The 15,564-nt window shown below is 39.3% G+C and overlaps 1 protein-coding gene across 3 annotated transcripts in view; it reads left to right on the top strand.

Moving 5' to 3' along the window:
• The window catches only part of NEDD4 (NEDD4 E3 ubiquitin protein ligase), a 145,948-nt gene extending 133,492 nt beyond the window's left edge, over positions 1–12,456 (top strand). For all 3 annotated transcript variants that reach the window (XM_040226588.1, XM_040226587.1, XM_040226584.1), the window contains 9 exons: positions 263–333; positions 1,817–1,912; positions 2,268–2,341; positions 2,619–2,679; positions 6,291–6,350; positions 6,436–6,543; positions 7,259–7,355; positions 10,170–10,242; positions 10,801–12,456. In XM_040226588.1, coding sequence (XP_040082522.1) covers positions 263–333; positions 1,817–1,912; positions 2,268–2,341; positions 2,619–2,679; positions 6,291–6,350; positions 6,436–6,543; positions 7,259–7,355; positions 10,170–10,242; positions 10,801–10,903 — 743 coding nt within the window. In that variant the 3' untranslated portion in view covers positions 10,904–12,456. The remainder of the gene's footprint in view (positions 1–262; positions 334–1,816; positions 1,913–2,267; positions 2,342–2,618; positions 2,680–6,290; positions 6,351–6,435; positions 6,544–7,258; positions 7,356–10,169; positions 10,243–10,800) is intronic.
• Positions 12,457–15,564: the final 3,108 nt, after the last annotated feature.

Raw genomic sequence — 15,564 nt, 5'->3', positions numbered from 1 at the left:
TCAATTCATCCCACCCTCTCCTTCCCCCGCTGTGTCTGCAAGTCTGTTCTCTATGTCTGTGTCTCTATTCCTGCCTTGCAAATAGGTTCATCAGTACCATTTTTATAGATTCCGTTTATATGCATTAATATACAATATTTATTTTTCTCTTTCTGATTTACTTTACTCAGATCGTTAACATTAAGCATAAAACTTTTTGGTATGTAATTATCTGATTTCTTTTGCTTGGTAATCATTTTAAATATATTTGATTTTTTGCAAGGTTTTTTCATCCGCCCGTTTTATAAGATGATGCTGCACAAGCCAATAACACTTCATGATATGGAGTCAGTGGTATGTCTTTTTCACTTATTATATAAAGTATAATTTAACAGGCAACTGAATATTTTAAAGACTTACTTTTTAATGATGAAATCAACAGATGTTCCGAATATAAATGAACATTTCCCCCAACATTTTATTTTGAGAATTTACTAATATAGAATAGAGTTGAAAAAGTTTTACAATGGATATGTGTATATCTACCACCCAGATTCCACAATTGGCTTTTTATCCATACTTACTTCATGACATACTTATCCACATGTCTGCTCCCTATCCATCAATCCATCTTATTTCTTTGATGCATTTCAAAGAAAGTTTCAGGTATGAGTAAATTTCTCCCTAAATACTTCAGTATGCTATATATAATAATTTTATGTGTCTCTTGTATCAGTATTTGAATTGTGATCATTTGTGATGAATGACATGTTTTCAAACTGGCAGTCCAAAGCAAACTTTAGAAATTAGGCTACTACAGAGAAACAGAAACCCAAGAATTAAATCCTTGGCTATACCCTTATAACCCATGCTGAATAGCATCATACAACGTGTAGAACACGTGGATTCCAAGGCCTCTTCCATGGTACCAAGTCCCTTTCTTGTGACATATTATCAGTATGAACACTATGTGCATGCATGCTTAGTCGCTTCAGTCGTGTCTGACTCTTTGCGACCCTATGAACTATAGCCCTCCAGGCTTCTCTGTCCATGGGGTTCTTCAGTCAAGAACACTGGAGTGGGCTGCTATGCCCTCCTCCAGGGAATCTTCCCAACCCAGGATTGAACCTGCGTCTCTTATGTCTCCTGCACTGGCAGGTGTGTTCTTTACCATTAGTGCAACGTGGGAAGCCCATGAACAGTATAGTTCTTTATAAATCATAACACTGCATAGTTATTGGAGTTAGAAAATTAAGGTTCTGTATTTAATTTGAGATTTTTCTTCAATTTAGGGCCAAATATAAATAGCAGTCTCCTCAGTTACTTAAGCATTTCAAACACAGTCTCATTGGCCATATGGACTGGTGCTGAGAGCCCCTGAATATCATGGAAGTTAGGATATATCTATCTCAGAACTGATCTTTTAACTGGATAATAAAAATCTGTACCTCCACTGCTTCCAAACAGAAATAGACTTCTAAACTTTTAAGCAGCACCGTGCTATTGATAAATGCCTTTTTTTTTTGGCCACACCCTGTGGCATGCTGGATCTTACTTTCCCAACCAGGAATGGAATTCACATCCCCCCTGCAGTGGAGGTATGGCATCCTAACCACTGGACTGCCAGGGAAGTCCCAATATCTGTATTTATACTCATGTACTTACTATTCATCTCTTTTTGTAACGTGTGTGTGTGTGTGTGTGTGTGTGTGTAAAAGAGATCCATCTGACCTTTTCATCTTTTGTCCAGTTATTCAGACCTTCGGCTACTTTCTTTGCAGATTCAGATATCTTCTTTCTGTACAGAAATTTTAAATATGCAATTTATCCCATCTAGGATAGTGAGTATTACAATTCATTAAGATGGATTCTTGAAAATGATCCAACAGAATTGGACCTCAGGTTTGTCATAGATGAAGAACTTTTTGGACAGGTTTGTAAATTTTGATTTATTTAAATTGTACATAAATTGTGAAGTTTTAGAACTTAAGTTTAATAACTTAAGCAAAATTTTATAAATTTAGACATTAAATAATGCATATACTCAACACATTTCTGCATTCTATTTTAAAATTTATTTCCCCATAACAAAAGCTGTCTCTCAGAAAGAATTTCTGCTTCTTTGACTTTTGACTCATTCCATATGTATTTTAGTAAAACCAATATTTCAAGTTTCCTTAGCTTTTGAGTGGATTTAATTTAAAACACCAGGCTTCTTATATAACTGTAATATGTATACTTTATTTTTTTCACTAAAATAACATACAAGGTATCATTCTTAATTTCAGACACATCAACATGAGTTGAAAAGTGGTGGATCAGAAATAGTTGTCACCAATAAGAACAAAAAGGAATATATTTAGTAAGTATTTTGTTATACTTTACTATTTTTAGTAAATACTTCATTAGAAATAATTTTTGTACTTCTTTCTGTGAAGATTCTTTGTTATCTTCTTTTTCTTTCTCTAGAGTCAGAGTCTCAATATTCTTTTCTATAACAATTCTGTACTTTTACTTACTCATTCAGTTCTTACCTTGGACTTAACTAGTATGTAATCTTTGTTTCTAACCAGAATACGTGTACCTGAACATCTTTTCTTATTCCCTGTGGAAAAGATAAAATGTTTTATTTCTTCTAGTCTTGTAATACAATGGCGATTTGTAAACCGAATCCAGAAGCAAATGGCTGCTTTTAAAGAGGTATTCATTTTCTTTTGTTTCCTATCCTATAGTTTCAAAGCATGGTCCATATCATATCAGAGAAAAAAGGGGCCTTATTGTATCAGAGAAAAAAGTAGTATGTGATTTGCTTTTTAAAGCCATTTTGAATTATGTTTTCATGCTGAAGTAAAGTGTTACTCACTCAGTTGTGTCCAACTCTGCAATTCCATGAACTGTAGCCCACCAGGCTCCTCTGTTCATGGAATTCTCCAGGCAAGAATACTGGAGTGGGTTGCCATTTCCTTCTCCAGGGGATCTTCCCCACCCAGGGATCAAACCCAGGTCTCCTGCATTGCAGGCAGATTCTTTACTCTCTGAGCCACCAAGGAAGCCTGTGTTTTCATACTGAAGTAAAGTGAAGTCACTCAGTCATGTCTGACTCTTTGCAACCCCATGTACTATACACTCCATGGAATTCTCCATGCCCGAATACTGGAGTGGGTAGCCATTCCCTTCTCTAGGAGATTTTCCCAACCCAGTGATCAAACCCAGGTCTCCCACATTGCAGGTGGACTCTTTACCAGCTGAGCCACCAGGGAAGCCCAGGAACACTGGAGTGGGTAATCTTTCCCTTCTCCAGGGGATCTTCCTGACCTAGAAATTGAACTGGGGTCTCCTGCATTGCAGGTGGATTCTTTACCAGCTGAGCTACCAGGGAAGCCCTTGTTTTCATACTAACAGAGTAAATGAATAGATGTTGAGTTAAAAAGCAATCATTCAAGAACTCCATGCAATAAACAGTCCTCTGTAGCATGGATCCCCCCTCACCTTTTATAGTCCCCTCCCCTCACCTTAAGTAAACATAGGTGAACAAAGGTACAAGAGTCCTAGAGGGATGTGGAATATATCAGCAGACCCCAATCTTTTGGCCCCAGGGACCGATTTCATGGAACACAATTTTTCTGTGGATTTTCAGGTCAGGTGGAGGGATAGTTCAGCAGGAATGTAAGTCATGGGGAATAGCAGATGAAGCTTCACTGGCTCACCCACCTCCACCACCTGCTGTGTGGCCCAGTTCCCCAGACCAGCACTTATTCATGCCCCAAGGGTTGTGAACCCCTGAAAAGTGAAAGTGTTAGTCACTCATCATGTCCAACTCTTCTCAACTCCATGAACTGTAGCCCGCCAGGCTTCTCTGTCTGTGGAATTCTCCTTGCAGAAATACTGGAGTGGGTAACCATTCCCTTCTCCAGGGGATCTTCCCAACCCAAGGACTGAACCCAGCTCTCCTCCTGCATTGCTGGCAGATTCTTTGCTATCTGGGCCACTAGGGAAGACCCTGGGAACCCCTGGAACATGCCATTTGTGTCTTTTCCTAAATGGGATCGTGCCACACATGTTGGTTTGTGACTCCCTTTCTTCTCTTGTCAAATACTTACTAGAGGCATTTTACATATCAAGATATAGAGTGACCTTTCTTCGTAGCTGTATTTTATTCATAATGTAAATTTATGAGTCACTAAAAATTCCAAATTGATGAACATTTAGGCTGTTGCCAGAGCACTCATTTCCTAAGCTAATTAAAAGTCTTCTGTTAAATATCACACACTTTTTTATTTATTCAATACTGAGCACTGACCGTGTGTCTGGTGCTATGCAAGGCAAAAGGAAGTAGGTCCTGTTGTTGAGGAGCAGAGAATCTAAGGGTGAAATGGACCAGGGAAGCCCACAGTACTAGGTGAGTAGAGAAGAGAGGTAGAAACCAGAGCAGGGAGAGGTGGGGGCAGGGGCATGGGAAGGGTAGAGGGATTGGCCAGCCACAGAGAAGAAGGAAATACAGTTCCAAGCAGAGGGAGCAACACATGTAAAGTCTAGTAATAAGACAAACTGGGCACACATTAGAGAAAATACAAGCAGTTGTACTGGATGAGAGGATGCAAGTGTTAACTGCCCAGTCGTGTTTGACTCTTTGTAACCCCATGGACTGTAGCCCACCAAGCTCCTCTGACCATGGAATTCATCAGGCAAGAATACTGGAGTGGTAGCCATTCCCTTCTCTGGGGCATCTTCCCAACCAAGGGATCCAACCCGGGTCACCTACTTTGCAGGCAGATTCTTTACCATCTGAGCCAATGGGGATGTAAGAAGCAAACTAAGTCTGGAGAGATGGGAGGAACCAGATGATGAAGGGCCTATTTGTTTGGTGTTTTCTCTGAAGTCCATTGAGGAAGAAAGGTGGCATTAAAGGCTGCTAACAATAAAATACCAAGATTCAGTGTATATTTTGCTCAGATCTTTCTGAAAGTGGTATGAATGAATAGTAAGCTAGAGGAGGGCAAGACAAGCAGCGGAGGCTAGTCGAGCAAGTGCTGGACTCACCCCAGGGGAAATGATCAGGACAGCGGGAACAGAGCTATACATGTACATGAATGATACTCAGGAAGGGAGATTTATAGCTCAGGGTGATTTAAAGGATGGAGATCTGGGGACTGTCTGCTTTCTGTGGAGCTGTGGACTAAACAAGACGGAAAATTCAAAAGAATGGTAAGAATGGTGAAAGTGGATAGCCACACATGGGGATGTGGGAACACCAACATTTAAGGAGTGGACAGGAGGAAAGGAGACATCAGAGAAAATCAGCAAAGGCAGAGACATAAGAGGGAAACCATCAACAGCAGACAGAGTTTCAAGAACAAAGGTATTGTCAACAATATCCTAGTATAGAGAAGTCAGATAAGATAGGGAACTAGAAAGTATTCATTGGATGTAGCCACAAAGTTGTCTTTGACTTTCTCCAGGACAGTTTCAGGGAAGCATTGGTGAAGAGGTCAGATTGCAGTGGTTGAGGGATAGATAAGGGGGAGCAAATGGATTTGGTAATGTGTAGTAACACTGTCCAGAACACGGGTATGAAGAGAAGAAAGGGGGGTTTGTTTTCTTATTTTGTTTGAAAGTAGATATGGCTTGAAGAAATTCAGATGCATCAAGAGTGAGTTAATAGGGACTTCCCTGATGGTCTAGTGGTTAAAACTTTGCCTTCCAATGGAGGAGGTGCAGGTTCCATCCCTGGTTGGGGAACTAAGATCCCACAAGCCTCGTGTCCAAAATACCAAAACATAAAAGCAGTATTGTAACAAATTCAATAAAGACTTGAAAAATAATCCACATCCCCCAAAAAATCTAAAAAAAAAAAAAAACCATGAGCTAGTAAAGATTTGGTGAAGACGTCCTTGGGGAAACAAATGAAGCTCAGAGAGGAAGTGGTCCCTCTCTCCACTGCAATGGGAACAAGACCCTCATGGATGTTGGTGCTAAGTGGGGGTGCAGAATGTTGAAGGGAATTCCATCCGGCAGAACTGCTTTTATTTTCTCTCTCAAATAGAAATTATCTGCTGTAAAGGGTGACACGGTGAAGAAGGAAGCTTGAAAGGTGTGAGGTGGTTTGAAAATAGCCACTTTGAGGAATTAATGGGAGAACAGACATGTGTACTTTCTTGCTGACATTGAAATGTCAGTTAAATAGCCCATGAACCATGTAGGGGTAGGAATCTGTGTGGGTATGGGATTTCTCCAGTCCCACCCAGAAACTGAAGTATGGAATTGTCCATTGACCCCACTAACAAGGGTTTTAAATACATTCTTTCTTCTAGGGATTTTTTGAACTGATACCACAGGATCTCATCAAAATTTTTGATGAAAATGAACTAGAGGTAAGAAATATTGCTTTTATCTTAAAACAGGACTTTTGTATCCCTGATTTTTCTTGTCTACAGTTTGACATTTCTTCTTATGTAGCTTCTGATGTGTGGCTTGGGAGATGTGGATGTGAATGACTGGAGAGAACACACAAAGTACAAAAATGGCTACAGCATAAATCATCAAGTCATCCAGTGGTTTTGGAAGGTAATAGGTGGCTTCTATTTTCTTACGTTACTTTTTGATAGATTGAATCATATTTACCTATACTAGTGGATCACATATAGATAAGACAAAAAATATATTGGGTGGGCCAGAAAGTTTGCTCAGTTAAGGAATATGTTATTCAGTTAAGTTCTTGGTGAAAATGAAAAATATTTTACTTTTAAACCAGATGAACTTCTTGGCCAACCCAGTATATAGCCCCATAAAAATTATTTTTTATTTTGTACTATATACATTTACCTCCATACATACTTATTTGTAGATAAGCAAAATGTAGTAAGTGGCAGTGTTAGCTGAGAGAGATAGGCTCTTGGTCCCTTACTAAAGAAGGGGTTCTTCAAGGGAACTTGTAACCTGCAGTGTATTCTCTGGGACTCCTACTTGGCTCCTTGGAATGTGATAGAGAAATGGGTATGCCAGTAAATACAGTTTTTAAAAAGCCACATAGTCACATCCAAGAGGAAACTTTGTCACTTTGTTAGGCTATAACCCCATTCTAAACAGTTACCATGAAGCCTTGGAAATGGAGTCTCAAGAACTTTGTAAACCACCATAAACACAACTTGAAGTAAAGGAAACATGCAAATTTCATAAGTGATGATTCAGGCTCTAACTAAACTCTGGTAACATTTTTCAGGGTAGTTTTGTTAACATTTTTTCCAGTGATGTTCCTAAATGCTGCTTTTATTTTATGCAGGCTGTTTTAATGATGGACTCAGAAAAAAGAATACGATTACTTCAGTTTGTCACTGGCACGTCACGTGTGCCTATGAATGGATTTGCTGAACTGTATGGTATGGATTTTCCATAGATCATTTAAAAATGGAGCTGATGCCAGTTGTCTTTTTCATGACTGACTAGTCTTCAGTCTTCTTTCATGTGTGCAAATGTTTAATTAATTTAAAAGAATTCATAGTTTTAAATGATTACAGTTAGATACACTGCAGAAGATCAAAATATATGTACACCTTCTATTTAGTTGTTGTTGTTTGTTGTTCAGTTGCTAAATCATGTCCAACTCTTTGCAAGCCCATGAACTGTAGCATGCCAGGCTTGCCTGTCCTTCACTGTCTCCCAGAGTTTGCTCAAATTCATGTCCATTGAGTCAGTGATGCTATTTAACCTTCTCATCCTCTGCTGCCCTCTTCTCCTTTTGCCTTCAGTCTTTCCCAGCATCAGGATCTTTTCCAGTCAATCAGCTCTTCACATTAGATGGCCAAAGTACTGGAGCTTTAGCATCAAAGTACTTCAGCTTTAGCAGAAGTCCTTCCAATGAATATGCAGGGTTTATTTCCTTTAGGATTTACTGGTTTGATCCCCTTCACACATCACCCATCACAATTATATCTACAGTCCAAGGGACTCTCAGTAAGATAGCAAAAGAGAAAACTGAACGCAGGAAATGATTCAAGTTACTTTCCATTCTTGAATTTTAAATTTGATTCCCACTCTGCATTCTGTTACAGAAAAAAACATTGCCGTGGTGTGATGGTTTAAGATAGATAGCATATAAAGTTCCACAGGGTGTTAATAAGTGTACAACAAAATACAGAGTGTATCATAGTAGAATACATTTGGGGGAAAGAATGGAATAAACATAGTTAAATATTCTGTTTATTGGAATGGCATGTACTTGCTTTAAAAGATATCAAGAAAAACAACTCTTTCAGAGGAAGTATAGCCAAGAACAGAACCCTTCTATCCCCTCTTTGGCCTATGTGGATTCCTTGTTAAGCTTAACTGAACATCTGTTTGCAGAACCTGTCAGGCAGCTGCCTCTTCTCTCCCAAGGAGAAGGATGAGACTATAGAGTGGCCACTCAACAACATGCTCATTCCCCACCTGACTGGATTTGTCTTTCCAGTGGTTTCCCCTGACTCACATTCCATTCTCTCTTCCTGCTCTTTATCCAGTCAGTAGAGAAAATCAAAGCAGGGCAAGCACCCCCTCCATCTCTAGCTCCACTGTCCTTTTATATGTAGCCCAGACCTACAGTCACCCACTGATGGCATGCATTTTTTGGAATTTGGAGGAGATATTTCACATACTGGCTTCCCTGGTGGCTCAGATGGTAAAGAATCTGCCTGTGATGTAGGAGATCCAGCTTTGACCTCTGGTTCAGGAAGATCCTCCGGAGAAGGGAATGGCTATCCACTCCAGTATACTTGCCTGGGAAATTCCATGGACAGAGGGACCTGGCTGGCTACAGTCCATGGGGTCGCAAAGAGTCAGACACGACTAAGCGACTAACACACTATCTCATACACAGGTCCAGAGTTATTAGTGTTAGACTATAAATTCAAATTCTTATGGATTTACAAAAGAAGTAGAAGTTGCTTCAGAATGTTAATATTACAATACAGTATTATCAAGCCAATAAATAGTATGTTACGGGGACTTCCCTGGCAGTTCACACTTCCACAGCAGGGGTTTGATCCTTTCCACTCGGGTTTGAGCCCTGTTTGTGGAACTGGCATCCCATATGAAGTGTGGCTTAGCCCCCTAAGAAAGAAGAATTGTGTTACATTTATATTGGTTGACTTAATAGGGAGTTTTTCAAATGGAGTGTTCAGGTGAGAGAATCAAGAGGCTCGGAAAATATATATGATTCCATGTTGTGGAAAATACAATGACAAAAGTACTGAACTGTAGATATAATTATGATGGGTGATGTGTGAACAGCAGTGCTTTTTGAGAAAACAGTAGTATGGAAAATAGTATTTTTAGTACTGCTTCTGACAGTTACGCTCTCACACACATATTTGGATATGAGTCTGAGACATAGAGAAAAGTAAGGAAGGTGACTCATCAGGTTGTTAGCATTGATGACCTGGGAGGTTGGAGGACGTTGGGAATTGCAAAAGAAATAATTGAATAAAACTCCAAAGGAAGAAAAAGTTTCTAAGAATGTTCATAATAAGAGAAAAAATGTAGCATGTATAAATGATCCCATGCACATAAAATTCTATGCATATGCAGAAAAAGATTAATGACAGGATGTTTACTTAGATTTAACAGTGGAATTTCAGGTGATCTTTACATCTTTCATTATATAATCTTACTGCAAAAAAAGCAATAGAGAAAAATAATTAGAAAAAAATTAAAGCTGTTTTCAGTGGGACTCAAAAAAATGCCCATTTTCTGTGTACCGGGAGGAGAAGGGGACGACAGAGGATGAGATGGCTGGATGGCATCACTGACTCGATGGACGTGAGCCTGAGTGAACTCCGGGAGTTGGTGATGGACAGGGAGGCCCGGCGTGCTGCGATTCATGGGGTCGCAAAAAGCTGGACACGACTGAGCGACTGAACTGACTGATGATAGAGGTGGTATATGAAAATGCAGGGCTGGGGAACAGCGAAAGTCCCATTAGACATGCCCCCTAGGTCAGAGTGATACCTTGATCACAGATAAACTGATAGGAGTCCTCATTTCGTGGCTGGATAGTAAAGTCATCAGCCCAAGATAGCATTATTTCTTTTGAATTTAAAGAAACTAGATGAATGATCTGTGTGTTTTAACTTCTGCATTAGCAAAAGTGAGTTGTGAAATGTTCAGGAGCTCCTATAAAGGCTAAATGAAACCAAAGTAACTTCTTTTCCTTGTAGGCTCAAACGGACCACAGTCATTTACAGTTGAGCAGTGGGGCACACCTGAGAAGCTGCCAAGAGCTCATACCTGGTAAGCAGTTTCTTTGACCCTAGAGAACCAAGTCCTCAGAGAGAGAAGGTCCTCTCTCAGTCTAGGCACAGAAGGTCTAGTTCCCTCTGTGCTGTGTTGGTGGCAGATAAGGAGGTGGGGGATGGGAGGGAGAGGATGGAGAGACAGTAAGACTAACTCAGGAACAGGTGTTTGTTTACCAGGCAGGCTTGGGCTTTAAGTCCGGGTAGCTGAACACTGGAGAGACACATCTGAACTGCTGATGATATGTTGCCTCCATCACATGAATGATAAGCCATTCCACAAAGGGCTAGAACATTTCCTCTTGAAGGTTCAAATGACAGGAACCCAAACATTTGGAAGTCAGGGTGGAGGTGAGAGATCACCACCAAGAAGTCATGAAGAGAGTCCACACCTTGAGTCCAAGCCTAGACCTTCCTTCTCCCTGAGGAGAAAAGGTCTTTTCCTGCTGTTGGAACATTCTGTCACAAATAGCTGCACTGTGAATAGTTCGCCCTGGGAACTTGCTTTGTCCCTTTGTCACTGTCCGTCATAACCAGCCTCTCTCTGTTCTTTCAGCTTTAATCGCCTGGACTTGCCACCCTATGAATCATTTGAAGAATTATGGGATAAACTTCAGATGGCCATTGAGAACACTCAGGGTTTTGATGGCGTTGATTAGATTTTAAGTAACCATTTATGGTGTTTTACTGCCACTTTTTTTTAAAGCAAAATCTTGACTTAAAATTTTCCAGGGAACTACTAATCCTTGGCTATTGATGCTTCTCAGATATTGGAGAAAATCGTGTCAACGAATTAGAAGAGCTAGTGTGACAACTCTTCCATTATTTCATTCATTTTAGTAATGTGTTGCCTTTACATAGTTGTTTCGTTCTATTTTGAGTTCACACCCAAGGATTTAAGTCCTGTGTGCCTGAAAACATGAGTTTTGTCCTTGGATTTACCTCTTTTACAGTATTTGCCAGGCAGTTCTTTCTTAAACTACTGAAATGATTACTGTGAATACCTGTGATAAGTGACATGTGTGAAAAGTGTGATTTTTTTTGAGAAGGAGAACTGAAATTTGGGGTAAAAAAGTTCAATACTGAGTACACGACAATATATTCAGTGCTGCCTGCAGCTAGTTATTATTTTTTAGACCTGCCTACTGCACGGGCAGTGGCAGGTTTTTGGAAAAATCTTGCAAAGTGTGTTACCTATATTTTCAGTCAACTGATTCACTTACAAAAAGCTGTTTACTTCTTCATTTTAAAAGTATTTGGCTTTTGTTAGTATGCGGTTTTACTAAACAAGGTAGTTCATAGGACATGTGAAGCAAATTCAGATTTGCGAAGGTTGAAAGGTATCAGTGCCTCCCTCTTGCCTGTATATCCTATGGCTCATTGATAGAGCCATTACTCTTTACTGTTTTCATCTAGTTAAAAGAATTCCTTCTTCAAACTAAAGCTCGACAAAGCAGTATTCCTAAATATGCCTTGAAGAACTAAGTTAAATGTCTAATACTTGCCTTTACTAGTCGTTCCTTACACTTGCACAGTTGTGTAGCACTTACATGTTTACAGGGTTTATGATGTTTACAGATTAAGCTAGTTTCTGTAGTTGCATTTTTATATCTTTAGTATTACACTTTAGTCAAACCAAATAATCTGTTAAAAATTACCAAAGAATAGTTACAGTGCATCATTTGTATTAAATTTATTACCATGTTTCTTATGCTTTTTAAAAAACTGTTTACTATGAAAATATTTTGCTATAAATCCAAAACTCTAGGCAAAATGCTAGAGATAGACTTCTACTTTAGCTAAATAGAAGTACGTAAAAATCCTGTGCATGCATTCAACAAAGGTTTACTGAATGCCTGTGATAGGCATAGTTCTGTCTAGGCCAAACGGTGAGAGTTGTCAGCTTCAAAGAAATCCATCCCCATCCTCAAGGAACTTAGAGATGCGTAAAGGAATTTTGAAACAATCAAAAGTCAGGGTTGAGCAGAATAAGGCAAAAGGGAAAGTATTCCAGTGCACCTGCAAAGGTAAAGTGTGCCAAGGCTGTATTTATATATTTTATACCTATATTGGAATGATTGTATAGAAAAATGCTCTTGAAAAAAGTTAAAGCTATTTCTCAATATGGTATTTTGGTGATTTAGGGATAATTGTAAATATATGTTATGTCTTCTTAAATACACACACACACACACTCCAGGAGGTGTAAAAAGTATATCTGGCTGTTGGTTACAGTTTGCTGGGGTCTAATACCATGTGTACTTTTCAGCACCTGGTAGGGATCTCATAAGTGACAGAAGCAAAGCCACTTTCCAAACATCACATCAGCAGCCCAGCTTAGAGAAAGTAATTCACAGATCCATTCACCCTCTGTCTTATCTTCTTCTGTGTTAACCAGCATTCAGGGGAAACACCCTGCTTTTACCACTTACCAAATGTTTAAACTGAAGCAACATACTTCACCTCTCTGGGTTCCTGGTTCTTCATCTGTCAAAGGAAAATAACCATGTATGCATGCTCTCATTGTAAGATTGTTGTCAGTTCCAGAGAGATGCTCTGTAAAGTCTCATACAATCAGAAGGTATTTTGTGCCAGCCATCAGATTTTGTCAAATCAGGTGTGAACATGAACCGCACTCCCAAAGAGAAATCTCTTCATTTAAACATGAATTGACTGCTAACAGACAGGGAAGGATCATCTCTGGTATTGAATATATACAAATATATGTATACATATATTTTTATCTGTATATGGATCTTACCATCAGAATTCATTTTCTCCACATGAGCAAAGTAATGTTAAGATGGGCCAATGCATTTTGGAATGTTCTCATTATGTAGAACTGAACGTGAAAACTGCTTTTGTTAAAAATGGATTTTACCACGTGATTGTTTAAATATCACTTCTGTCAAATATGGCAGATTTCAGAGCTTGAGAAAATATATAGCTTGCTTTTCATCTGACTCATTCACTTGGATGATTCTGTGACTCAGATAAAACAGCGTGTTAATAAGACAAGACACTCCCACCAGCACCCAGCCACAGACCAGCATCTGCTTCATTTTCCAGGTATGCAGTGATGGTCTAAAAGGACCCTGTATCAAGCAACACAGCCCCTCATCCCAAACAGCAAACTATCTCAAAACACATTCTACAGCTGGAAGTAAATAGGGTCATTTTCTTAAAGCAAGGATGTCATATTTTTTTAGAACTTATAAGCACATAATTTTAGCCTATATTTTCTCTGTAATCAAATTTTAATGGACATAAAATTGTATAACAAATGCATTTCATCCTAATTTAAAGCTTTTAATTGTTTTCGTTTTTTATTTATAATCTGAAATTCCAGAGAATTATCAAGTCAAACAACTCTTTTGAATTATAAGCCACTTGATATTGTTTTCTAAAATCTTCTGATATGGGAAAATATTACCAAGATTAATGTATCAAATTTTATCGCATACTTTAAAATATAAAACCATTTTTAAAAATCTTGATACCATAAATAAAGTTCTATTCTAGCAAAACCAAAAACTGTGACTTATTTTTCAAATAGAACAGTTTCCAAGCCATTATCTTTGGTGATAGCTCCTGATACAGTTCTTTGCAGCAACACAAAGAATTCTCAAGATGACCTTGAATTTATAGCAGATGACGTAGCATGATTATAAACTCAACTGCAGAGAATCTCTACTTTACAGACAAGTCATGTTCCCAAAATCTGGTTGTTAGTAAACTATCCAGAAGACAATGTAATAGTATATAAATGGACTAGATTTCAGACTTGCTATTCATTCAAGATGGGCACAATAAAGGACAAAAATCTATTTCTGCTTTATTGACTATGCCAAAGCCTTTGACTGTGTGGATCACAATACACTATGGAAAATTCTGAAAGAGATGGGAATACCAGACCACCTGACCTGCCTCTTGAGAAACCTATATGCAGGTCAGGAAGCAACAGTTAGAACTGGACATGGAACAACAGACTGGTTCCAAATAGGAAATGGAGTACGTCAAGGCTGTATATTGTCACCCTGCTTATTTAACTTCTATGCAGAGTACATCATGAGAAACGCTGGGCTGGAAGAAGCACAAGCTGGAATCAAGATTGCCAGGAGAAATATCAATAACCTCAGATATGCAGATGACACCACCCTTATGGCAGAAAGTGAAGAGGAGCTAAAAAGCCTCTTGATGAAAGTGAAAGAGGAGAGTGATAAAGTTGGCTTAAAGCTCAACATTCAGAAAACGAAGATCATGGCTTCTGGTCCCATCACTTCATGGGAAATAGATGGGGAAACAGTGTCAGACTATTTGTTTGGGCTCCCAAATCACTGCAGATGGTGACTGCAGCCATGAAATTAAAAGACGCTTACAGCTTGGAAGGAAAGTTATGACCAACTTAGATAGCATATTGAAAAGCAGAAACATTACTTTGCCAACAAAGTTCCATCTAGTCAAGGCTATGGTTTTTCCAATAGTCATGTATGGATGTGAGAGTTGGACTATAAGGAAAGATGAGCACCGAAGAACTGATGCTTTCTGACTGTGATGCTGGAGAAGACTCTCGAGAATCCCTTGGACAGCAAGGAGATCAAACCAGTCAATCCTAAAGGAAATCAACCTTGAATATTCATTGGAAGGACTGATGCTGAAGGTCCAACACTTTGGCCACCTGATGCAAAGAGTCAACTCATTGGAAAAGACTGTGATGCTAGGAAAAATTGAGGGCAGGAGGAGAAGGCGGAAACAGAGGATGAGATGGTTGGATGGCTTCAGTGACTCAATGGACATGAGTTTGATCAAATTCTGGGAGATAGTGAAGGACAGGGAAGCCTAGTGTGCTGTAGTACATGGGGTTGCAAAGAGACCTGACTGAGCAACTGAAGAACAATTCATTCAAGAGGTCTGCCATATAATGTACTTATAACATTGTTTCTATGATAAAAGGAGTTCCAGGTTTAAATTCAGAACTAAGTGTCTTTTCATCCTTCCTCTGGATACCTGGAAGTTTCCCAGTTAGAAAGGAATCCAACACCCCAACCCCTATCAGTGCTGGGAATGTATTGTTCTAGCCCTGTTTCTGTTAAAATCAAGACTGTAGTTTTAATCTATGGGGTGCAGACCCCTTTCCTCCCTGCTCCCACCCTTCCAGTGCTTACCAGCTCAGGCAGTAGCTAGCCCTCACCATGTCTCCCTGTACAGGAAGTCCTTGCTTTGCTGTCCAATATGGCAGACACATTCCTTTTATAAAGGATATTGAACTGTGTTGTGGGCTTCCCAGGTGGTGTAGTGGTAAAGAATCTGCCTGCAGTTC

Source organism: Oryx dammah, unplaced genomic scaffold (genome assembly GCF_014754425.2).
Source record: "Oryx dammah isolate SB20612 unplaced genomic scaffold, SCBI_Odam_1.1 HiC_scaffold_26, whole genome shotgun sequence".
Lineage (NCBI taxonomy): Eukaryota > Metazoa > Chordata > Mammalia > Artiodactyla > Bovidae > Oryx > Oryx dammah.
The sequence above is the reverse complement of the archived record's forward strand: the minus strand, read 5'-3'. Positions and strand labels throughout refer to the sequence as shown.